The sequence below is a fragment of the Oncorhynchus mykiss genome, chromosome 26 (assembly GCF_057628025.1).
Source record: "Oncorhynchus mykiss isolate SJ-2025 chromosome 26, ASM5762802v1, whole genome shotgun sequence".
Classification (NCBI taxonomy): Eukaryota; Metazoa; Chordata; class Actinopteri; order Salmoniformes; family Salmonidae; genus Oncorhynchus; species Oncorhynchus mykiss.
This window is the reverse complement of record NC_143047.1, coordinates 2019881-2046510: the sequence shown is the minus strand read 5'-3', so window position 1 is coordinate 2046510 and position 26630 is coordinate 2019881. Positions and strand designations below refer to the sequence as shown.

Genomic DNA, 26630 nt, shown 5'->3' with positions numbered 1-26630 from the left:
TAATTTGTTTTTCAACAGGATAATGACCCAACACACCTCCAGGCTATGCAAGAGCTATTTGACCAAGAAGGACAGTGATGGAGTGCTGCATCAGATGACCTGGCCTCCACAGTCACCCAACCTCAACCCAATTGAGATGGTTTGGGAGGACCGCAGAGTGAAGGAAAAACAGCCAACAAGTGCTCAGCATACGTGGGAACTCCTTCAAGACGGTTGGAAAAACATTCCAGGTGAAGTTGGTTGAGAGAATTCCAAGAGTGTGCAAAGCTGTAATCAAGGCAAAGAATCTCACATATATTTAGATTTGTTTAACACTTTTGTGGTTACTACATGATTCCATATGTGTTATTTTATAGTTTTGACGTCTTCACTATTATTATACAATGTAGAAAATAGTCAAAATAAAGAAAAACCCTTGAATGAGTAGGTGTGTTCAATCTTTTGACTGGTACTGTACATGTGAAAATAGTAAATGTTTTAATTACGTCACTTCTGTTTTGAGCCAACTTCGCCGTCTGTCAGAGAGCGGCTCCTGGCTCAGGCCCAGGAGGCAGCTCTGTTCCAAAATGAAGGCAATCGCTTTCCACCCCTTCAAACTCCTCTCACTGGGGTAACCTGGCCCAGAAAAACAAACCTCCTCATAGATATACCCATATAATTAGTAATTAGAATACATAGGATCTCTCCCACACACACACGCACGCACGCACGCACACACACACACACACACACACGCACACACACACACACACACACACTAACACACACACACACACACACATAGTGACAGGGTTCAGGTGAAATACCAAAATCATCAATTCAAACACTGAAACGGGAGATGGAAATGTGTCAAGGCTACAACCAGACATACTGTCGTAACTACACATTTACACAGATATACACAAACACACACCAATAGTTGTTCCCCTCAAATGTCATACTTTAAACAATATACTGTATGAAGTCAAAACAGTCAGACTTCCCCTGATTCTAAAACTATATTCTCAACTTTGCACTCTCCCAAAAACGTACAGAATCAAATCAGGCACAAAGTGTGCAGGAGATCCAGAATGGCTGGTCACGGTTCTTGTCGATGACTGAGTAAGAGGGACTTAATCGGTTGGGTACAAGGCTGCGACCTCATGGGCTCTTTTTTGCATTCAACAGAGTATATATTTGTTCAGTGCTCCTCTTAGGTTTTTTTCTACACACAAAGGTGGTAAGTAGCCTAGCGGTTAGAGTATTGGGCCAGTAATCATAAGGTTGTTGGTTCAAATACCTGAGCCAACAAGGTTAAATATCTGTTGATACATCTTTGAACAAGGCACCCTAATTTGCTCCCTCCCTACTACTATGGCTGACCCTGTAAAACAACACATTTCACTCCACTTATCTGGTGTATGTGCACAACCCCATAACAACAATGTTTAGCCGGTATATTTGTTAACACAACTAATATACCTACATTTGCACACCACCTGCTGTTTCACTACCAGAAACCACACTTTAAAAATGTGTATTGCTGAGTGAATACATTGTGAAGTATCAGGTGAGTAATGTTAACACTACGTTATCTCCTCATCATCCATATGCATCATTATCCTTTGAATGAGTAAGTTCAGCCTGTTCACAGACACTAAATAGACGATATCCTCACACATAAACAAATATAGAAAGGTAGTCTTGTCGCACTATTCTCTTATATCACACAGCTTATCAACATAATGCAGTTTAACATAGTGCACTTCGTTTTTAACACATTTTACAGGTTTTGCACTCATTCATCACTGCTTGCTCTATCAGAAAGTAGGATTGGGCCAGTAATCATAAGGTTGTTGGTTCTGACTAAACGTAGGTCGAAACACTGCGTTTTATTTATTTGTAAAGCCCTTTGCAAAAACCCACATTACTAGACATCTTTACTAACCCATAGAAGTAGAAGTTGCCATACCCAATCACAAGGATGGCTAACTGGAAATTATGTATGTTGCTACAGTTCTCTACAAATGTATGTATTGGTGCATTTCAGGCAGTTCAGAGTGTTGATTGAGGACCTCTGCTGAGGAATGTGCTTGTTCTTTTATTTGTTGTATTCTCTTTTAATTATTATAAAAGTTAGGATTGATGAGATACCATGTAAGAGCTTTTGTGCACAAGCCCCTTCAGTGTCATAAATGTAAAATATTTGGTCATGTGTCAAGTGTGTGCAGAAGGGAAGAGTATTTTATGGCAGATTAAGTGAAATGCTGCAATTGTGGAGGTGAACATGTGCCTGAATTCCTGGAGTGCCATGTTAGGGTGAAAGAGACAAAGGTGGCAAGGGGTGGGGTGTCCAGCATGTCTCCTATCTGGAGGTGTGAGAAGATTGGAAGGAACGAGTGGCGGGGAAGTAATGGTAGGAGAGCTACCACGACTAGTGAAGGTTTCTCATCAACCAGGGGAAAGTGAAACGCTACATGTTAAAAAGGTGGACTCTGTATTATTTATTGCAATGGTCATAAACTGTACAGTAGAAGCGGAGAAGTATAAGAAAATTGTAATTATTGTGAACGCAGCTGAACATTTTTGGCGTCTTCGTGATTTCAGTCGAATGTTCTGCCATTGCAGGAGCCTGAGGCTGTATAGGGATCTATTTTGGAATGGACTGTAATTGAAGATGTGGGATGTTTTTTGTTAGTTGATTTGTCTAATTTCGTATGATGTCGTTTTCCCCAATACAATGTTTTTTATTTTCACATTTAATACCCCGTCCAGCTGGAGGCGGTAATGCACCATTAACGTTTGATACCATCCGCGGTTAAACCCAATTGAAGAAGATACAGATGACCAATCACATTCCCTGTGTATTGCCCTCGACATCACGTGACTCCTCACCTGGCAACTACTGCTACAACAAATCCAAAAGGCTTGACTAGAGTGGAGCAGTCATCATAAAAGTGTGTTTACCCAGACGTTATCCAAATATGAATGCGTTTGCATGAAAACATATGATTCCCAGATCCCAGTTGAAGAGAAAATGGTAAAACAGAGCATCCAGATCTTTGCCCGTGTAAAACCCACAAAGAAACCGGCCTCGGTAAGTGCATCTTATTTTGTGCAAGGTTCATTTGGGTCACAGCATAGGCTAATTTGTGAAGTAACGCGTTACATCGTGGAGTTGAGTTTAACACTAATTGACTATGCATAGGTCAGCTTGCTTTATCCCTCTGCGGTATCCACATGGTTACTTAGCCAAGCCAGCTACTTAGCTAGCAAACATGTTTACCAGTCAGTCAGAATTGCCTGTTTCTGCTCAACTTCGACTAACATGGATAAAGGCAGGCTAACGTTATAGTTAGTTAGCTAATTAATTTGCTAGCTATCATACAGTAGGCGTATGTTAATAATGATATATTTAATATAAGTAGACATGCACTCATAATTGACTGTAGCGCACATGAAGTAACCACAAGCTACCGGTGGCTGAAAACACAATCATCGTGGGATGAACAAGTGAACAAGTTAAAAATCATTCCTCACCCCTTGCCCTGCATGTATTTTTTAATATTAACAACAAATCAAGACAGGAAGTACATGTGGGAACAGGAGTGTGTATACTCGCATCATGAAACGTATACCAGACATCATGAAACGTCATCAGAAGTGTTCACTTAATTTGAGGGCTGAGGGGATAGGGTGTTGGGATGGGCATTCCGGCTCTTTTCAGTGAACCGGTTCGTTTAACTCAGCTCACCAAAACTCGGCTCTTTTGGCTCCCAAACGGCTCTTTAAAAAAATTGGTCAAACAGTCAAACAGAGTCAAACAAAGTCAAACAGTTTGCGATAGTTTGACTATGATTGGTGTTAAAACAATTCTCCTTAAAATATTAAATGAAATTATACTCTACCTTAACCACAATATATTTAAAAATGCATTGGTTTGTTATGAAAAAGAATGCTATTAAACCTTTGCATTTAAAGTATAACTTTTTAATGTATATCAAATCAAATCAAATCAAATTTGTTTATATAGCCCTTCGTACATCAGCTGATATCTCAAAGTGCTGTACAGAAACCCAGCCTAAAACCCCAAACAGCAAGCAATGCAGGTGTAGAAGCACGGTGGCTAGGAAAAACTCCCTAGAAAGTCCAAAACCTAGGAAGAAACCTAGAGAGGAACCAGGCTATGTGGCTGTGCCGGGTGGAGATTATAACAGAACATGGCCAAGATGTTCAAATGTTCATAAATGACCAGCATGGTCGAATAATAATAAGGCAGAACAGAACAGTTGAAACTGGAGCAGCAGCACGGTCAGGTGGACTGAGGACAGCAAGGATATAAACAAAATGCATATAAATCCAAACATTCAAAGCGATTACAATCTGAACAGTATAATAGAATATTGCACCATATCAAAGAAAAATAAATAACAATGTGCATAACTGCAGCATCCCACTGAAAACATTAAACGGGCCCCTCTTTTCTCTCTCTTCTTTATTGCCATGTAATAACCAGCAGCACACAGTAATGCTGACCATATTTTGCTTTTATGAGAGATTTGCATTCAGAAATACAAGCTGCCTCACTTTCGAGGGGCTGTTGCAGTTTCTTCTCTCAGTAATTATTTGTCCTCTCAGAGGTAACGGATGTGGACACTATGCAGTCTCCTTTTCATGACTTTGGTAAGCCGTGAGTAGACAGAGGCCTTGTTCTTCCACCAGCTCAGAGGATCTGCAGATCTTTGGAGGAGGGGCTCCTCCAAATAGGATCAGACCTCCATTATGGCATCTGCTGAGGGATTCCTTCGTGCTGCAGTTGCTCTCTCGTCAAACAGCATCCAAACAGCAGACGTTTGTGGCACTACTGCTGGTGCTTCTGCTCCATCTGCTCCTTCTTCTTCCTGTTGCCCTAGTGCCTGAGCCAGCTGACTGCTTGGGCTGTCCCTCCCTGCTGCTGAGGTTATTCTTTGAAGAGCCTCATCAATCGCTCTGGTATCACTGAAGGCTCACTTCTTAAACCTGTGGTGAAGTGCAGCGGTTTCTGATAGCACGTGGTTATATTCCATTCTGTGGAACTTTCTGTCCAATGATGAACATAGGGTGTCCATTAACTCTGTCACATGTCCTGTGGTTACATTTGCTTATCTCTGGTGGCTGGCTGTGATTCGCTGCAGACCCTTACACAGGAGTATCATTTTTGAGGCTGTCACATAGCTGAAAAGAGAGAACAATTACTTATTAGTTCAGGTTCATGTTTTGTCTACTGAAACTACATTCTCATCTACTGCTCATATACATATATAATACTGGATTAAATAATGATGTAGTAATAACTGCTTACTACTCTCCACTGATCTCCACAGTGACCTGCTCAAAGGGTTCCATGACTCTGCACACCTCCTCCACCACCTCCCATTCCTCTTGTGTCAGAGCATCAACAGGTGCATTGACAATGGCCAGGGTAGAGATTATGGCATCCTTTGACTCAAGAAACAGCTTCAACATATAAAATGTTGAATTCCACCTTGTAGTGCAGTCTTGTTTAGTCCTCAGCTCAGGCATCCCCATCTGGCGTTGTGTAGACTTTTTAGTTTTTCAGCACCTACTGTGCTCCTGTGGAAGTATTCCACAGCTGCATCCACTTTGTCCACAGTGGGCTTCATCACCTTCAGAGCATCTCTTACAATCAGGTTGATTGTGTGGGCAAGACATGGATGATGGGTCCATTTGAACATTTTCATGGCTTTGGTTATGTTACCTGCATTGTTGCTAACACAACAGACCACTTTTCAACCTACTTGCCATTCTCTGGCCACTCTCAACAGTTCCTCTGCCAAGTTCTCTGAGGTGTGTCTGTCGCTGAACTCAAAGCAGTCCAGAAGACACCTAGACATCGAAAAATCTTCAATGAAGTGACATGTAACTGACATGTAAGAAGAAGTTACCCTTGATGTCCAGCAGTCAGTGATAAGGCAAACTGCAGTAGCTTTTTGGACTCTTTCCCGCACTGAAGCCTGTGTGGTCTCGCACAGTTGTGGAATAAGTGAAAATCCCAGGAAAGGGTTTTCCTGCTTGGAATTGTGTACATTGGATTTAGACTATTGCTTTAATTACTAAAACTTCTGTACTCCACGATCGAAATTGGATGTAACTCGGTGGCAATCATTTTAGCCAATGCAATATCAATTTGGCCTTGTTTTACTACAGACATGGACTTTGGCATAAACTGGTCTGTCGAAGACTGCGTTGCTGTGGGTCGTGGAGTATCCACTCAGTCAAGTAGGCCTATATCTCCACGTGTGGAGGTGTTGGCTCCACCACTATCAATAGCAGGCCGCTAGTTTCTCGAAGCTCAGCTACTGCTAGCTTCACAGTTGTGTGCACAGTTCGCATATGCCGGTGTAGGTTGTGTGTAGATCCGGCTTTCTATGAGATTTTGTTTTGGAAAATTCTACACAGCTCTAACATTGTCTACTTATTAAAATGCATCCAAATGCTACTATGCTTCCGACTCATTTTCCAGCTGTTGATTTCACAGCTGTCCTTCCTCTCTCTCCTCGGCTGCTAAGTGTGTGACTGTGAGTTGGCTCTGCCCTCCCTCACGCATCTTTGGTTCATTGGTTGACACATTATGTCTGATTGATAGGAACAGAATGAATGTGTGCGCTTGAGCATTTAGGCCTATATTATTTTATTTATTTTCCTGTTCTTTGAATGATTTAATTTGATTAATTTCAATGTTTTAATATCTTATTTTTTTTATGAATAGATTCAGCTCTTCTGATATGCGAGCCGGCTCCCAACGTTCACCTACCAGAGCCGGTTCTTAGAGCCGACTCGTTCGCGAATGGCCCATCACTAATAGGGTGTGTCTGTTAAGTGTTTTGACCGCAACCCTAGAGCTCGATAGTGGTAGGCCTAGCCACATGGCTACCTGGAATGCTTGTTGTTGTCAATCTATTATTTAAGGTCCAACCCTCCTGGCCTTATTTCATTATGATTCCTTGGCTGCCTTTCAAACTCATAAAATACACACCCTCGTCCACTTACCCTTGCCTTGGGGGGACCGGGGGACCCCCCCGGCCATATTTTACGTTGGTTCAAAAGATTAGCCAAGCAAGGGAAGTTTGCACCGTAAGCCCTCGTTTTTTTATGGAGTTTGCCAGTGTACAGTTCTGTTCACTTCGGGGCCTGAAACGCCCCATAATTCAATTCACGATGATTGTACATCCGCTAAGTAAAGTCCGCCCAAACTTAAAACATCAATATGGAGTCAACATACAAGTGTAAGTAGAAATACATTTAAATAAGTTAGAAATTGTGCTACTAATGCACAAACACGTCTCGTAAAAGTCATTATTTTTTTGTTTCGCTAGCTTTGGGATTTGTAGAAATATTTTTTTTTCCTTCTTCAGAAGTAGCTAGGTAGACTAATGTTAGTTAGCCAATTCATTTGCTAGCTATCAGACATTATGCGTATATTAATAATGATATAGTTAATATATGCAGACATGCAATCATAATTGACTGTAGCGCATATAAAGCATCCACAAGCTACCGGTGGCTGAAAATACTATTGTCACGAACAAGTGACGAATTTCCGGGCAAGGGTGGCCCATTTAAAATGGATACCTTCCTCACTCGGCCTTTGCCCTGCAAGTGTAATCACATCAGATGTCATGATAGGTCACCAGAAGTGTCCACTTAGTTTGAGGGGAGAGGGTGTGTCTGTTAAGTGTTTGGAATGCAGCCCTTGTCTCATACAACAATTCTGCCCGCTTTTTAGCTATGACCACACTGTCCTGTTCTATAGTATAGTACGGTATGGGTGTAGCCTAAAAGGTAGGCATTCAGCTCAGGGTTAGGCTAATCTCTCTAAAAGTCTAGAGACTGTAGACCTAGGCCTGTAGCGAGTACCATTTAGCCTATTATTGCATCATTTGAGTCTACACTGCATGTGGGGCCAAGCACTGTGTGACCACAATGCATTTCTATTCTCTGAAATAGCCCTATGTCTATTGTTAACAAGTTAGCCTTGCAACAACTGTTTAGGCCTAGCTACAATACGTAATGATGTCTGACAACGCAAGAATAACAAGCTAACACTGTTCTTCCTTCAGGTATACTGTGTGGACAATGGGGAGCCGGCGGGTTCCATACTGGAGTTCCTGGTACCCAAGGACCTGGCTGACGGCTTCATAAACAACAAGAAGGAGACCTACAAGTTCAGGTGAGCATCGGGCAAACACACATCACATGCATCATGGATCATGGTATTTCTGTTGTCATTAGGCTTAGAACCTAAAGGCTCAGGTGTAGGGGCTTAGGTTATGACTTTCAACACGTTTTCTACTACAGCGACATGCTCTTAAGTTGAATGAAAATGCATTTTAGCCGACACTGGTATATGGTTGTCACTGTATGGTCATGCTGGGAAGGATTTAACCACTAGCTCTAACCCTACCCCTGCGTTTAAGCCTCACTCTAAATAGTTGCTCATCAATTCCTTCTGCTTGTTAGCGGGATATCCACAGAACTACATAAGGGCAGAGTGTCTGTGCAAAAGCATTTGCCCGGCTACCAAGACTCCTTGGTCTGGCCAAACGCTAAGCCACGAACACGGATGTTAGTTTCTTCTTCGCAATGAGTCTGGATCTGAGTACCTCCCACGACCCTTCACCGAATGCAAAAATATATATACAGTGCCTTGCGAAAGTATTCGGCCCCCTTGAACTTTGCGACCTTTTGCCACATTTCAGGCTTCAAACATAAAGATATAAAACTGTATTTTTTTGTGAAGAATCAACAACAAGTGGGACACAATCATGAAGTGGAACGACATTTATTGGATGTTTCAAACTTTTTTAACAAATCAAAAACTGAAAAATTGGGCGTGCAAAATTACTCAGCCCCTTTACTTTCAGTGCAGCAAACTCTCTCCAGAAGTTCAGTGAGGATCTCTGAATGATCCAATGTTGACCTAAATGACTAATGATGATAAATACAATCCACCTGTGTGTAATCAAGTCTCCGTATAAATGCACCTGCACTGTGATAGTCTCAGAGGTCCGTTAAAAGCGCAGAGAGCATCATGAAGAACAAGGAACACACCAGGCAGGTCCGAGATACTGTTGTGAAGAAGTTTAAAGCCGGATTTGGATACAAAAAGATTTCTCAAGCTTTAAACATCCCAAGGAGCACTGTGCAAGCGATAATATTGAAATGGAAGGAGTATCAGACCACTGCAAATCTACCAAGACCTGGCCGTCCGTCTAAACTTTCAGCTCATACAAGGAGAAGACTGATCAGAGATGCAGCCAAGAGGCCCATGATCACTCTGGATTAAATGCAGAGATCTACAGCTGAGGTGGGAGACTCTGTCCATAGGACAACAATCAGTCGTATATTGCACAAATCTGGCCTTTATGGAAGAGTGGCAAGAAGAAAGCCATTTCTTAAAGATATCCATAAAAAGTGTCGTTTAAAGTTTGCCACAAGCCACCTGGGAGACACACCAAACATGTGGAAGAAGGTGCTCTGGTCAGATGAAACCAAAATTGAACTTTTTGGCAACAATGCAAAACGTTATGTTTGGCGTAAAAGCAACACAGCTCATCACAAGCAAAATCTACAATGGAATGGTTCAAAAATAAACATATCCAGGTGTTAGAATGGCCAAGTCAAAGTCCAGACCTGAATCCAATCGAGAATCTGTGGAAAGAACTGAAAACTGCTGTTCACAAATGCTCTCCATCCAACCTCACTGAGCTCGAGCTGTTTTGCAAGGAGGAATGGGAAAAAATGTCAGTCTCTCGATGTGCAAAACTGATAGAGACATACCCCAAGCGACTTACAGCTGTAATCGCAGCAAAAGGTGGCGCTACAAAGTATTAACTTAAGGGGGCTGAATAATTTTGCACGCCCAATATTTCAGTTTTTGATTTGTTAAAAAAGTTTGAAATATCCAATAAATGTTGTTCCACTTCATGATTGTGTCCCACTTGTTGTTGATTCTTCACAAAAAAATACAGTTTTATATCTTTATGTTTGAAGCCTGAAATGTGGCAAAAGGTCGCAAAGTTCAAGGGGGCCGAATACTTTCGCAAGGCACTGTATATAGTCCGTCAGATTGGTCCAGAAAACAATGGTCTGGCTTTGATCATTGGCTTTGATACTCTGATTGGGTCGTCTTTAACCAATTGCAAATTACTTTCTTTTGTAAAACGCCCCTCGTCACTACAAACAACTTCAATGATGACAGTCTCAGACTAAAGTATGTAGTGAACGACAGAGCAGTGGAATAATTTAGTGTGTGTAACAGGCAACAAAAGCATAGGCATACTTCTCCTTTCACATAGGCCTACCTAATGGCAAAGATACAATGTCTGATTCACTGTGGCGGTGAAGGCTGCTGTCCTTACAATACAGAGCAGAGCCCTTCATGCCACGCTTCCAAGCCCTCAATTCACAGTTCTGTAGTCAGCCGTGGCTATTGAGGCCTCTTAACCACAACAGCCTTTTAATAGATTGCGGAAGTTCCCTTGCGCCTGTTGGAATAAAATCCCTCATGGAAGAGCATTAGGGGCGGACTGCTCCCAATAGATCTTTCCCGTCTTCCCTGGGACATTATTTGGGGTGTGGCTGGCTTTGAAGATGACTTAGCCTAACTATGCCCACAGTTTGGAAAATCATTTAAAGGGGTAAATGAGATTGCTACAATGATTTTGGGACTTTTATATAATTAATATGTTTATTCTTGAATAATATAACTTAGAAATACACTGTATAAAGAAAAGTATGTGGACACCCCTTCAAATTAGTGGATTCGGCTATTTCAGCCAGACCTGTTGCTGACAGGTGTATACAATTTTGCACACAGCCATGCAATCTCCATAGACAAACATTGGCAGTAGAATGGCCTTAAAGTGACTTTCAATGTGGCACAGTCGTAGGATGCCACCTTTCCAACAAGTCAGTTGGTAAAATTTCGGACCTGCTAGAGCTGCCCTGGTAAACTGTACGTGCTGTTTTTGTGAAGTGGAAACATTTAGGAACAACAACAGCTCAGTTGTGAAGTGGTAGCCCCACGCAAGGTCACAGAACGCTACTTGCACACTCATCTTCTGCACATCTATCACCCCAGTGTTTAATTTGCCATACTGTAAAATTTTTGCCACTATTACCTATTTATTGCCTCACCCCCCTTATCCTACCTCATTTGCACACACTGTATATAGACTTTTATATTGTATTTATTGACTAAGTTTGTTTATTCCATGTGTAACTCTGTGTTGTTGTATGTGTCGAACTGCTTTGCTTGATCTTGGCCAGGTCGCAGTTGTAAATGAGAACTTGTTCTCAACTAGCCTACCTGGTTAAATAAAGGTGAAATAAAATGGAACCGCCGAGTGTTGAAGCACGTAGTGTGTAAAAATGGTTGTCCTTGGTTGTAACACTCACTACCGAGTTCCAAACTGCCTCTGGAAGCAACATGAGCACAATAACTGTTCGTCGGGAGCTTCATGAAATGGGTTTCCAAGTCCGAGGAGACCCTCACAAGCCTAAGATCACCATGCTCAATGCCAAGCGTCGGCTGGAGTGGTGTAAAGCTTGCCGCCATTGGACTCTGGAGCAGTAGAAATGCGTTCTCTGGAGTGATGAATCACACTTCACAGTCTTACAGAGGATTCTGGGTATGGCAGATGCCAGGAAAACACTACCTGCCCGAATGCATAGTGCCAACTGTAAAGTTTGGTGGAGGAGGAACAATGGTCTGGGGCTGTTTTTCATGGTTCGGGCTAGGCTCCTTAGTTCCAGTGAAGGGAAATCTTATTGCTTCAGCATACAAGGATATTCTGTGCTTCCAACTTTGTGGCAACAGTTTGGGGAAGGCCCTTTCCTGTACTAGCATGACAATGCCCCCGTGCACAAAGCGAGGTCCATACAGAAATTGTTTGTTGAGATCGGTGTGGAAGAACTTGCCTGCACAGAGCCCTGACCTCAACCCCATCGAACACCTTTGGGATGAATTGGAACGCCGACTGCGAGCCAGGTCTAACATCAGTGCCTGACCTCACTAATGCTCTTGTGGCTGAATGGAAGCAATTTTCCAACATCTCATGGACAGCCTTCCCGGACGAGTAGAGGCTGTTATAGCAGCAACAGGGGCATAGACAGAGTGGTTACATTTCTCTATCCCCATCCCTCAGCTGTTTACCAAATCAGCAGCTGGTGACCGATTGCTCCTTTAAGGAGTACGTTCTTCAGTTCACGTTTGGGGTTTATTTAATAAGATATTTGTCTCAAATATTTGTCTCAAAATCCTTTTTTTGCTTGTCCATTGTATTGGCCTACTGGAGATCATGGGCTGGTTTCCTGGACTTCGATTAAGCCTACATTCTCTACCGAACATTATTTTCAGTCCAGGCTGTAACCCCGGTCCAAAGTGTTAATTAACTGCTGTGTATAGAAGTAATGATTTCTCCTCTATTTAAAGTACAGTGTGTGGAAACTCATTTATTTTCCCACTTCCCTTCAGGTTCCAAGAGGTGTTTGATCAAACAGTCAAGCAAGAGGACATATTTGAAGCCATCGCCAAGCCAGTGGCAGACAGGTGAACTTGTTTTAAACTTCAAGTTTAGAGTGAATCTTTGAAATGTTTTGTTCTAATTTCATGCTAACCATTTTAACAAGCTACTGTGTTGGATATCTGACATTCTCGAAGGTAGACCTAATAACTGGACGACCAAAAGAAAACTACCTACAATTGTAGGCAGGCACTGTTTTGGCAGTGTGAATCCCTATTGGGGTTTTTCAACACACGTACAGTTGCTTTCTCCATTGTCTGTGGTCCATTCTATTCTAAACTGTGCTTCCCAGTCAAGATTACTACTTAGACTTATAGATACAGGTGAAATGTTTAAGGTGGGCCTAACTTCTCCACCAAAAAGAGGTTGAAAACCGATAGCCACTAATGACAGATCTATGATCAGCTTCCTTTACCTCAAACTCTAAAAAATGAAAGGAAAACTGATCTTGAGACAATGCTCAGGAACAATGATCACCTACACACCATTCGTTCACCGCTAGGGCCCCTGTTCAATGTTGCAGCAAGGCCCGGACCACACAGACTTCGCCAGGCATGTTGACGGGTAGCACGTTGCTCTGACAGTAAGCTGAGCTAGTGCGGAGATGGAAATGAAGGGAGGCTGTGATTTTTGGTCCAAACCACAAAGTGGTGAGCTAGCAGATGGGGTCACACACTCTGCTATCCTGTGCATGCGAGAAGCCTTACGCCGCAATGCAGCGGGTATCCTTCGCCGAAGCTCATCATCATTTTTGTGCTACTATATGTAGATTTCCCAGTTTTTGGGCTACCCCTCCCTAATTTCTAGTGCTCTTCAGTAATAGTTGTGACTAGGGTTGCAAAGGGAGGGTATATTCCAGGAAATGTTTGAAGTTTACCAGTAAACCACCATTTCTGTGCTATTTTTCACGTTGTTTGTAACTTATTATTTTACATATTTTGTACATAATGTTGCTGCTTCTGTCACTTATGACCAAAAATAACTTTTGTGATTACTCACCTCGAACTGGACGAAGATTTTTTCTTTCACTAGTCCCGACGCGAAGGAGATACTGCTTTCTCGGGAACTGGTCCAAATCTCCATCATTTGCGTGAAGAAAAGACGGAGAAAAGGGGTCGGAGGTTGGGCTGCCTTCTGAGAATTTGTAGGCGAGTGCGTAAACCCCCTCTATCATCAGTCCTATTAGCCAACGTGCAATCATTGGATAACAAAATGGATGAGCTCTGATCAAGGATATCTTACCAACAGGAAATTAAAAACTGTAATATATTATGTTTCACAGAGTTGTGGCAGAATGACGACATGGATAACATACAGTTGGCGGGGTTTTCGTTCCTTCGGCAAGATGGAACAGCTGCGTCCGTTAAGACAAGGGGTTGCAGTCTCTATTTATTAATAACAGCTGGTGCACAAAATCTAATATTAAGGTTTTGCTCGCCTGAGGTAGAGTATCTCCTGATTGCTGTAGACCACACTATTTACCAATACTTTTCATCTATATTTTTCAACAATCCGATGCTGGCACTAAGACGGCACTCAACAAGCTGTATAGGGCCATAAGCAAACAAGAAATGCTCATCCAGAGGCGGCACTTCCAGTGGCCGGGGACTTTAATGCATGGAAACTTAAATCCATTTTCACTCATTTCTACCAGCAAGTTAAATGTGCAACCAGAGGGAAAAAAAAACTCTAGACCACCTTAAATCAACACACAGAGACTCGTACAAAGCCCGCCCCCCATTTGGCAAATCTGACCGTAACTCTATCCTCCTGCTTTATTTTTACAAGCAAAACTAAAGCAGGAAGTACCATTTGACTCGCTCAATAAGGAAGTGGTCAGAGGATGCAGATGCTAAGTTACAGGACTGTTTTGCTAACACAGACTGGAATATGTTCCGGTGACACTTCCGATGGCATTGAGGAGTACAGTCACTGGCTTCATCAATAAGTACATCGATGACGTCGTCCCCACAGTGACCGTACATACCCCAACCAGAAGCCATGGATTACAGGCATCATCTGCACTGAGCTAAAGGGTAGAGCTGCCGCTTTCAAGGAGCGGGACTCTAACCCGGACGCTCATAAGAAATTCTGCTAAGCCCTCTGAGGAACCATCAAACAGGCAAAGCGTCAATACAGGGTTATTGAATTGTACTACACCGGCGCCGATGCTTGTGGAATGTGGCAGGGCTTGCAAACTGTTATGGATGACAAATGGAAGAACAGCCGCAAGCTGCCCAGTGACACAAGCCTACCAGACTTATAAATGACTTATATTCTCGCTTTGAGGCAAGCAACTCTGAAGCATGCAGGAGAACATCAGCTGTTCCGGACGACAGTGTTATCATGCTCTCTGTAGCCGATGTGAATAAGACCTTTTAAACAGGTCAGCATTCACAAGGCCGCAGGGCTAGACGAATTACCAGGATGTGTTCTCTGAGCATGCGCTGACCAACTGGCAAGTGTCTTCACTGACATTTTCAACCTCTCCCTGACCGAGTCTGGAATACCAACATGTTTCAAGCAGACAGCCCTGTGCCGAAGGTAACCTGCCTAAATGATTACCGCCCCGTAGCACTCACGTTGGTAGCCATGAAGTGCTTTGAAATGCTGGTCATGGCTCACACCAACACCATCATCTCAGAAACGCGAGACTCACTCCAATTCTCATACCGCCCCAACAGATCCACAGACGACACAATCGGAATCGCACTCCACACTGCCCTTTCCCACCTGGACAAAAGGAACAACAATGTGAGAATGCTGTTCATTGACTGCATTTCAGCGTTCAACACCATAGTGCCCACAAAGCTCATCACTAAGCTAAGAACCCTGGGACTAAACACCTCCCTCGGCAAATTCATCCTGGACTACCTGACGGGCCTCCCCCTTGTGGTGAGGGTAGGCAACATATCATCTGCCACGCTGATCCTCAGCACTGGAGCCCATCAGGGGTGTGTGCTTAGTGCCCTCCTGTACTCTCTGTTCACCCACGACTACATGGCCAAACACGACTCCAACATTAAGTTTGCTGACGACACAGTTGTAGGCCTGATCACCGACAGCGATGAGATAGCTTATAGGGAGGGGGTCAGAGACCTGGCAGTGTAGCTCAATGTGAGCTGATTGTGGACTACAGGAAAAGGCAGGCAGAACAGGTCCAAATTTACATCGATGGGGCTGTAGTGGAGCGGGTTGAGAGTTTCAAGTTCCTTGGTGTCCACATCACCAACTAACTATAATGGTCTAAATACACCAAGACAGTCGTGAAAGGGCTAGACACACCTTTTCCCCCTCAAGAGACTGAACAGATTTGGCATGGGTCCCCAGATCCTCAAAGTTCTACAGCGGCACCATTGAGAGCATTCTAACCACCGCCTGTTATGGTAACTGCTCGGCATCTAACCGCAAGGCGCTACAGAGGGTAGTGCGTATGGCCCAGTACATCACTGGGGCCAAGCTTCCTGCCATCCAGGACCTATATACTAGGCTGTGTCAGAGAAAATGTTGTTGTCAAAGCTTCCAGTCATAGACTGTTCTTTCTGCTACTGCACGGCAAGCGGTACCGGAGTGCCAAGTATAGGACCAAAGGGCTCCTTAACAGCTTCTACCCCCAAGCTATAAGACTGCTAAACAATTAATCAAATGGCCACCGGACTATTTACATTGACACCGCCCCACCTTTACCCATACCTGCATGTACAAATTACCTCGACTAACCTGTACCCCTGCACTTTGACGTCACCCCCTGTATATAGTCTCATTAAAATCAAATCAAATTTTATTTGTCACATACACATGGTTAGCAGATGTTAATGCGAGTGTAGCGAAATGCTTGTGCTTCTAGTTCCGACAATGCAGTAATAACCAACGAGTAATCTAGCTAACAATTCCAAAACTACTACCTTATACACACAAGTGTAAAGGGATAAAGAATATGTACATAAAGATATATGAATGAGTGATGGTACAGAGCGGCATAGGCAAGATGCAGTAGATGGTATCGAGTACAGTATATACATATGAGATGAGAATGTAAACAAAGTGGCATAGTTTAAAGTGGCTAGTGATACATGTATTGCATAAAGATGCAGTAGATGATATAGAGTACAGTATATACGTATACATATGAGATAAATAATGTAGGGTATGTAAACATTATATTAAGTAGCATTGTTTAAAGTGGCTAGTGATATATTTTACATCAATTCCCATTATTAACGTGGCTGGAGTTGAGTCAGTGTGTTGGCAGCAGCCACTCAATGTTAGTGGTGGCTGTTTAACAGTCTGATGGCCTTGAGATAGAAGCTGTTTTTCAGTCTCTCGGTCACAGCTTTGATGCACCTGTACTGACCTCGCCTTCTGGATGATAGCGGGGTGAGCAGGCAGTGGCTCGGGTGGTTGTTGTCCTTGATGATCTTTATGGCCTTCCTGTGACATCGGGTGGTGTAGGTGTCCTGGAGGGCAGGTAGTTTGCCACCGGTGATGTGTTGTGTAGACCTCACTACCCTCTGGAGAGCCTTCGGTTGTGGGCGGAGCAGTTGCCGTACTAGGCGGTGATACAGCCCGACAGGATGCTCTCGATTGTGCATCTGTAGAAGTTTGTGAGTGCTTTCGGTGACAAGCCGAATTTCTTCAGCCTCCTGAGGTTGAAGAGGCGCTGCTGCGCCTTCTTCACGATGTGTACGCCGAGGAACTTAAAACTTACTACCCTCTCCACTACTGTTCCATCGATGTGGATAGGGGGGTGTTCCCTCTGCTGTTTCCTGAAGTCCACAATCATCTCCTTAGTTTTGTTGACGTTGAGTGTAAGGTTATTTTCCTGACACCACACTCCCTCACCTCCTTCCTGTAGGCCGTCTCGTCGTTGTTGGTAATCAAGCCTAACACTGTTGTGTCGTCCGCAAACTTGATGATTGAGTTGGAGGCGTGCGTGGCCACGCAGTCGTGGGTGAACAGGGAGTACAGGAGAGGGCTCAGAACGCACCCTTGTGGGGCCCCAGTGTTGAGGATCAGCGGGGTGCAGATGTTGTTACCTACCCTCACCACCTGGGGGCGGCCTGTCAGGAAGTCCAGTACCCAGTTCCACAGGGCGGGGTCGAGACCCAGGGTCTCGAGCTTGATGACGAGTTTGGAGGGTATTGTTATTTTATTATTGCTTTACATTTTTTACTTTAGTTTATTTAGTAAATATTTTCTTAACTTGAACTTCATTGTTGGTTAAGGGCTTGTAAGTAAGCATTTCACGGTAAGGTTGTATTCGGCGCATTTGACAAATACAATTTGATTTGATATGGAATCATGTAGTAAGCAAAAAAGTGTAAAACTAATCAAAATATATTTTCAATTCTTCAAAGTAGGCACCCTTTGCCTTGACAGCTGTACCTACTCTTGGCATTCTCTCAACCAGCTTCACCTGGAATGCTTTTCCATCTCATCAAATCAAATCAAAGTTTATTTGTCACGTGCGCCGAATACAACAGTGAAATGCTTACTTACAGGCTCTAACCAATAGTGTGAATAAAAGCTGTGTGTGTGTGTGTGTGTGTGTGTGTGTGTGTGTGTGTGTGTGTGTGTGTGTGTGTGTGTGTGTGTGTGTGTGTGTGTGTGTGTGTGTGTGTGTGTGTGTGTGTGTGTAAAGAAATACAACAATAAAAGATATTTGAAAATAACAGTAGCAAGGCTATATACAGACACCGGTTAATCAGGCTTATTGAGTTAGTATGTACATGTAGGTATGGTTAAAGTGACTATGTATATATGATGAACAGAGAGTAGCAGTAGTGTAAAAATAGGGGTTGGCAGGTGGTGGGACACAATGCAGATAGCCTGGGTTGGCCAATGTGCAGGAGCACTGGTTGGTCGGGCCAATTGAGGTAGTATGTCCATGAATGTATAGTTAAAGTGACTATGCATATATGATAAACACAATGCAAATAGTCCGGGCAACCATTTGGTTACCTGTTCAGGAGTCTTATGCCTTTGGGGTAAAAACTGTTGAAAAGCCTTTTTGTCCTAGACTTGGCACTCTGGTACCGCTTGCTATGCAGTAGTATTGAGAACAGTCTATGACTGGTGTCTTTGACAATTTTTAGGGCCTTCCTCCTTTTTTGGGCCTTCCCCTTCCTCTGACACTGCCTGGTGTAGAGGTCCTGGATGACAGGCAGCTTTTCCCCAGTGATGTACTGGGCCATACGCACTACCCTCTGAAGTGCCTTGCGGTCGGAAGCCGAGCAATGCCGTACCAGGCAGTGATGCAACCGGTCAGGATGCTCTCGATGTTGCAGCCATAGAACCTTTTGAGGATCTGGGGACCCATGCCATCTTTTTAGTTTCCTGAGGGGGAATAGGCTTTGTTGTGTCCTCTTCACGACTGTCTTGGTGTGTTTGGACCATTCTAGTTTGTTGTTGATGTGGACACCAAGGAACTTGAAGCTCTCAACCTGCTCCACTACAGCCCCGTCGATGACAATGGTGGCATGCTTGGTGCTCCTTTTCCTGTAGTCCACAATCATCTCCTTAGTCTTGGTTATGTTGAGGGATAGGTTGTTATTCTGGCACCACCCCGCCAGGTCTCTGACCTCCTATAGGCTGTCTCGTCGGTGATCAGGCCTACCACTGTTGTGTCGCCTGCAATCTTAATGCTGTTGTTGGAGTCGTGCCTGCCAAGCAGTCATTGGTGAACAGGGAGTACAGGAGAGGACTAAGCATGCATCCCTGGGGAGTTCCAGTGTTTAGGATCAGCGAGGCAGATGTGTTGCTACCTACCCTCACCACCTGGGGGCGGCCCGTCAGGAAGTCCAGGATCCAGTTGCAGAGGGAGGTGTTTAGTCCCAGGTTCCTTAGCTTAGTGATGACCTTTGAGGGTACTATGGTGTTGAACGCTGAGCTGTAGTCTATGAATAGCATTCTCACATAGGTGTTCCTTTTGTACAGGTGGGAAAGGGCAGTGTGGAGTGCAATAGAGATTGCATCATCTGTGGATCTGTTTGGGTGGTGTGCAAATTGGAACGGGTCTAGGGTTTCTGGGATGATGGTGTTGATGTGAGCCATTACCAGCCTTTCAAAGCACTTAATGGCTACGGACGTGAGTGCTACGAGTCTGTAGTCATTTAGGCATGTTGCCTTTTATCTTTTGGGCACAGGGACTATGGTGTTCTGTTTGAAACATGTTGGTATTACAGACTCATTCAGGGACATGTTGAAAATGTCAGTGAAGACACCTGCCAGTTGGTCAGCACATGCTTGGACCAGACGGTAATCCGTCTGACCCCGCAGCCTTTTGTATGTTGATTTGTTTAAAGGTCTTACTCACGTCGGCTACGGAGAGCGTGATTACACAGTCGTCCGGAACAGCTGATGCTCTCATGCATGCCTCAGTGTTGCTTGCCTCGAAGCGAGCATAGAAGTGATTTTGCTCGTCTGGTAAGCTCGTGTCACTAGGTAGCTCGTGGCTGTGCTTCCCTTTGTAGTCTGTAATAGTTTGCAAGCCCTGCCACATCCGACGAGCGTCGGAGCCAGTGTAGTATGATTCAATCTTAGCCCTTTATTGACGCTTTGCCTGTTTGATGGTTCGTCGCAGGGCATAGCGGAATTTCTTATAAGCTTCCGGGTTAGAGTCCCGCACCTTGAAAGCGGCAGCTCTACCCTTTAGCTCAGTGCGAATGTTGCCTGTAATCCATGGCTTCTGGTTGGGGTATGTACATACAGTCACTGTGGGGACGACGTCCTCGATGCACTTATTGATAAAGCCAGTGACTGATGTGGTGTATTCCTCAATGTCATTGGAAGAATCCCGGAACATGTTCTAGTCTGTGATAGCGAAACAGTCCTGTAGTTTAGCATCTGCTTCATCTGACCACTTTTTTATAGACCAAGTCACTGGTGCTTTCTGCTTTAATTTTTTCTTGTAAGCCGGAATCAGGAGGATAGAGTTGTGGTTGGATATACCAAATGGAGGGCGAGGGAGAGCTTTGTACGCGTCTCTGTGTGTGGAGTACAGGTGATCTTGAATTGTTTTCCCCTCTGGTTGCACATTTAACATGTTGATAGAGATTTGGTAGAACTGATTTAAGTTTCCCTTAAGTTACCTCTTCTTCTTATTGGTGTCCTTTAGTAGTGGTTTCATTGCAGCAATTCGACCATGATGGCCTGATTCACGCAGTCTCCTCTGAACGGTTGATGTTTCTGTTACTTGAACTCTGAAGCATTAATTTGGGCTGCAATTTCTGAGGCTGGGAACTATTATAATCTGCAGTATAGGTAACTCTGGGTCTTCCTTTCCTGTTGTGGTCCTCATGAACGCCAGTTTCATCATAGCGCTTGATGGTTTTTGCGACTGCACTTGAAAAAACTTTCAAAGTTCTTGAAATCTTCCATATTGACTGACCTTCATGTCTTACAGTAATGATGGACTGTCATTTCTCTTTGCTTATTTGAGCTGTTCTTGCCATAATATGGACATGGTACCTACCTTGTCACAACACAACTGATTGGCTGAAACGCATTAAGAAGAAGGAAAGAAATTCCACAAATTAACTTTTAACAAGGCACACCCATTAATTGAAATGCATTCCAGGTGACTACCTCATGAAGCTGGTTGAGAGAATGCCATGAGTGTGCAAAGCTGTCATCAAGGCACAGGGTGGCTACTTTGAAGAATCTCAAATTTTTTATTTTTTATTTTTTTATTTATTTCACCTTTATTTAACCAGGTAGGCTAGTTGAGAACAAGTTCTCATTTGCAACTGCGACCTGGCCAAGATAAAGCATAGCAGTATGAGCAGACAACACAGAGTTACACATGGAGTAAACAATTAACAAGTCAATAACACAGTAGAAAACAAAGGGGGAGTCTATATACAATGTGTGCAAAAGGCATGAGGTAGGCGAATAATTACAATTTTGCAGATTAACACTGGAGTGATAAATGATCAGATGGTCATGTACAGGTAGAGATATTGGTGTGCAAAAGAGCAGAAAAATAAATAAATAAAAACAGTATGGGATGAGGTAGGTGAAAATGGGTGGGCTATTTACCAATAGACTATGTACAGCTGCAGCGATCGGTTAGCTGCTCAGATAGCTGATGTTTGAAGTTGGTGAGGGAGATAAAAGTCTCCAACTTCAGCGATTTTTGCAATTCGTTCCAGTCACAGGCAGCAGAGTACTGGAACGAAAGGCGGCCAAATGAGGTGTTGGCTTTAGGGATGATCAGTGAGATACACCTGCTGGAGCGCGTGCTACGGGTGGGTGTTGCCATCGTGACCAGTGAACTGAGATAAGGCGGAGCTTTACCTAGCATGGACTTGTAGATGACCTGGAGCCAGTGGGTCTGGCGACGAATATGTAGCGAGGGCCAGCCGACTAGAGCATACAAGTCGCAGTGGTGGGTGGTATAAGGTGCTTTAGTGACAAAACGGATGGCACTGTGATAGACTGCATCCAGTTTGCTGAGTAGAGTGTTGGAAGCCATTTTGTAGATGACATCGCCGAAGTCGAGGATCGGTAGGATAGTCAGTTTTACTAGGGTAAGCTTGGCGGCGTGAGTGAAGGAGGCTTTGTTGCGGAATAGAAAGCCGACTCTTGATTTGATTTTCGATTGGAGATGTTTGATATGAGTCTGGAAGGAGAGTTTGCAGTCTAGCCAGACACCTAGGTACTTATAGATGTCCACATATTCTAGGTCGGAACCATCCAGGGTGGTGATGCTAGGCGGGGATGCGGGTGCAGGCAGCGATCGGTTGAAAAGCATGCATTTGGTTTTACTAGCGTTTAAGAGCAGTCGGAGGCCACGGAAGGAGTGTTGTATGGCATTGAAGCTTGTTTGGAGGTTAGATAGCACAGTGTCCAATGACGGGCCGAAAGTATATAAAATGGTGTCGTCTGCGTAGAGGTGGATCAGGGAATCGCCCGCAGCAAGAGCAACATCATTGATGTATACAGAGAAAAGAGTCGGCCCGAGAATTGAACCCTGTGGCACCCCCATAGAGACTGCCAGAGGACCGGACAGCATGCCCTCCGATTTGACACACTGAACTCTGTCTGCAAAGTAATTGGTGAACCAGGCAAGGCAGTCATCCGAAAAACCGAGGCTACTGAGTCTGCCGATAAGAATATGGTGATTGACAGAGTCGAAAGCCTTGGCAAGGTCGATGAAGACGGCTGCACAGTACTGTCTTTTATCAATGGCGGTTATGATATCGTTTAGTACCTTGAGTGTGGCTGAGGTGCACCCGTGACCGGCTCGGAAACCAGATTGCACAGCGGAGAAGGTACAGTGGGATTCAAGATGGTCAGTGACCTGTTTGTTGACTTGGCTTTCGAAGACCTTAGATAGGCAGGGCAGGATGGATATAGGTCTGTAACAGTTTGGGTCCAGGGTGTCTCCCCCTTTGAAGAGGGGGATAACTGCGGCAGCTTTCCAATCCTTGGGGATCTCAGACGATATGAAAGAGAGGTTGAACAGGCTGGTAATAGGGGTTGCGACAATGGTGGCGGATAGTTTCAGAAATAGAGGGTCCAGATTGTCAAGCCCAGCTGATTTGTACGGGTCCAGGTTTTGCAGCTCTTTCAGAACATCTGCTATCTGGATTTGGGTAAAGGAGAACCTGGAGAGGCTTGGGCGAGGAGCAGCGGGGGGGGCGGGGCTGTAGGCCGAGGTTGAAGTAGCCAGGCGGAAGGCATGGCCAGCCGTTGAGAAATGCTCATTGAAGTTTTCGATAATCATGGATTTATCGGTGGTGACCGTGTTACCTAGCCTCAGTGCAGTGGGCAGCTGGGAGGAGGTGCTCTTGTTCTCCATTGACTTCACAGTGTCCCAGAACTTTTTGGAGTTGGAGCTACAGGATGCAAACTTCTGCCTGAAGAAGCTGGCCTTAGCTTTCCTGACTGACTGCGTGTATTGGTTCCGGACTTCCCTGAACAGTTGCATATCACGGGGACTATTCGATGCTATTGCAGTCCGCCACAGGATGTTTTTGTGCTGGTCGAGGGCAGTCAGGTCTGGGGTGAACCAAGGGCTGTATCTGTTCTTAGTTCTGCATTTTTTGAACGGAGCATGCTTATCTAAAATGGTGAGGAAGTTACTTTTAAAGAATGACCAGGCATCCTCAACTGACGGGATGAGGTCAATGTCCTTCCAGGATACCTGGGCCAGGTCGATTAGGAAGGCCTGCTCACAGAAGTGTTTTAGGGAGCGTTTGACAGTGATGAGGGGTGGTCGTTTGACTGCGGCTCCGTAGCGGATACAGGCAATGAGGCAGTGATCGCTGAGATCCTGGTTGAAGACAGCGGAGGTGTATTTGGAGGGCCAGTTGGTCAGGATGACGTCTATGAGGGTGCCCTTGTTTACAGAGTTAGGGTTGTACCTGGTGGGTTCCTTGATGATTTGTGTGAGATTGAGGGCATCTAGCTTAGATTGTAGGACTGCCGGGGTGTTAAGCATATCCCAGTTTAGGTCACCTAACAGAACAAACTCTGAAGCTAGATGGGGGGCGATCAATTCACAAATGGTGTCCAGGGCACAGCTGGGAGCTGAGGGAGGTCGGTAGCAGGCGGCAACAGTGAGAGACTTATTTCTGGAGAGAGTAATTTTCAAAATTAGTAGTTCGAACTGTTTGGGTATGGACCTGGAAAGTATGACATTACTTTGCAGGCTATCTCTGCAGTAGACTGCAACTCCCCCCCCTTTGGCAGTTCTATCTTGACGGAAGATGTTATAGTTGGGTATGGAAATCTCTGAATTTTTGGTGGCCTTCCTGAGCCAGGATTCAGACACAGCAAGGACATCAGGGTTAGCAGAGTGTGCTAGAGCAGTGAGTAAAACAAACTTAGGGAGGAGGCTTCTGATGTTGACATGCATGAAACCAAGGCTTTTTCGATCACAGAAGTCAACAAATGAGGGTGCCTGGGGACATGCAGGGCCTGGGTTTACCTCCACATCACCCGCGGAACAGAGAAGGAGTAGTATGAGAGTGCGGCTAAAGGCTATCAAAACTGGTCGCCTAGAGCGTTGGGGACAGAGAATAAGAGGAGCAGGTTTCTGGGCATGGTAGAATATATTCAGGGCATAATGCGCAGACAGGGGTATGGTGGGGTGCGGGTACAGCGGAGGTAAGCCCAGGCACTGGGTGATGATGAGAGAGGTTGTATCTCTGGACATGCTGGTTGTAATGGGTGAGGTCACCGCATGTGTGGGAGGTGGGACAAAGGAGTTATCAGGGGTATGAAGAGTGGAACTAGGGGCTCCATTGTGAACTAAAACAATGATAACTAACCTGAACAACAGTATACAAGGCATATTGACACTTGAGAGAGACATACAGCGAGGCATACAGTAATCACAGGTGTTTAGTTGGGAAAGCTAGCTAGACAGTAGGTGAGACAACAGCTAATCAGCTAGCACAACAACAGCAGGTAAAATGGCGTTGACTAGGCAACGGGGCCAACAGATAAAACAAACAAGCAGAATGGAGTACCGTGATTAATGGACAGTCCAGCGTGCATCAGCTATGTAGCCAAGAGATCAGTGTCCAGGGGGCAGCGGTGGATGGGGCAGGGAAGCTGGACTGGCGAGTGTTATCCAGGTTAAAAAAACTAACAATGACTAGATAGCTTGTAGCTAGTTAGCTGGTTAGCTTCTGGGGGTTCTTGAGTGTGTACTAAAAATTAAAAATAATAGCGATTCCGTATCACATTGGTTGAGGCAGGTGTCCGGAAGGTATAAACAAGTTAAAAATCAAAAAGAGATAGAAAGTAAATATGGATCCAGTGAGTGTTTGGGACGCGGCGATTCAGACGGTTAGCAGGCCTGTGCTAACAAGCTAACAGTTTGTAGGCCCGGGGTAAACAAGGTAGCAGTTAGCGGACCGGAGCTGGACAAGCTAGCAGTTAGCAGGCCTAATTAGCAAGCAGGGAGATAGAGAGGGCTAGAGAGTTAGCCTTTGGGGGACTTCGCGATGGGGTGAGTCTGTTTATTCCTCTTCATGCGGTGACATCGATAGACCGGTCGTGGGCCCGGGTATTGTAGCCCAGGAGTATGCTACGGTGGTAGCACAGGTGCGCTGGCCGGGCTAGCTTCAAGCTAAGTGGGTGGAAACGCTAGCCAGGAGCAATCATCCGGGGAACTCTTTTTTTGCCTACTACATGATTCCATGTGTGTTATTTCATAGTTTTGATGTGTTCACTACAATGTAGAAAATAGTTAAAACATAGATGAATAGGTATGTCCAAACTTTTGACTGGTATTGTATATATAATCTCAGTGTTCTGAGAAGAACAACATTGGCAGGGCAATTCAGGTGTAGCCAAGAAATATATTGGGCCTATTTAGCCTAGTGCACAAACCTCAACATTAGCCAATTAACCAGTTTTTAAGTTGGTTAGTATTGCTTATGCTTTTTAAGTCATGTTTTTAAAATTCAATTCGGAGGGGTAGATCTCAGCTTTCATTTGGACTTAAAGTGATCTTGACGCAGAAAAGGTTGGTAACCACAGATGTAGGCTAGCCTATTAGATAACTGGCTTGTTTTCATACGATATATGTTACATTTTGGGAATTGGACAATTTAGAGTATTATCAATGACTCACATACACTCAGAAAAAAAAGAAACGTCCTCTCACTGTCAACTGTGTTTATTTTCAGCAAACTTAACATGTGTAAATATTTGTATGAACATAACAAGATTCAACAACTGAGACATAAACTGAACAAGTTCCATGGACATGTGACTAACAGTAACGGAATAATGTGTCTCTGAACAAAGGGGGGGATCAAAATCAGAAATAACAGTCAGTATCTGGTGTGGCCACCAGCTGCATTAAGTACTGCAGTGCATCTTCTCCTCATGGACTGCACCAGATTTGCCAGTTCTTGCTGTGAGATGTTACCCCACTCTTCCACCAAGGCCCCTGCAAGTCCCCGGACATTTCTGGGGGGAATGGCCCTAGCCCTCACCCTCCAATCCAATAGGTCCCAGACGTGTTCAATGGGATTGAGATCCGGGCTCTTCACTGGCCATGGCAGATCACTGACATTCCTGTCTTGCAGGAAATCATGCACA

General features: G+C 44.4%; 1 protein-coding gene across 2 annotated transcripts in view; it reads left to right on the top strand.

Moving 5' to 3' along the window:
• The first annotated feature begins 2832 nt into the window (after positions 1-2832).
• kif6 (kinesin family member 6) overlaps positions 2833-26630 on the top strand; it is a 217028-nt gene continuing 193230 nt past the window's right edge. For both annotated transcript variants that reach the window (XM_021585670.3, XM_090221719.1), the window contains exons 1-3: positions 2833-3076; positions 8100-8209; positions 12518-12592. In XM_021585670.3, coding sequence (XP_021441345.2) covers positions 2978-3076; positions 8100-8209; positions 12518-12592 — 284 coding nt within the window. In that variant the 5' untranslated portion in view covers positions 2833-2977. The remainder of the gene's footprint in view (positions 3077-8099; positions 8210-12517; positions 12593-26630) is intronic.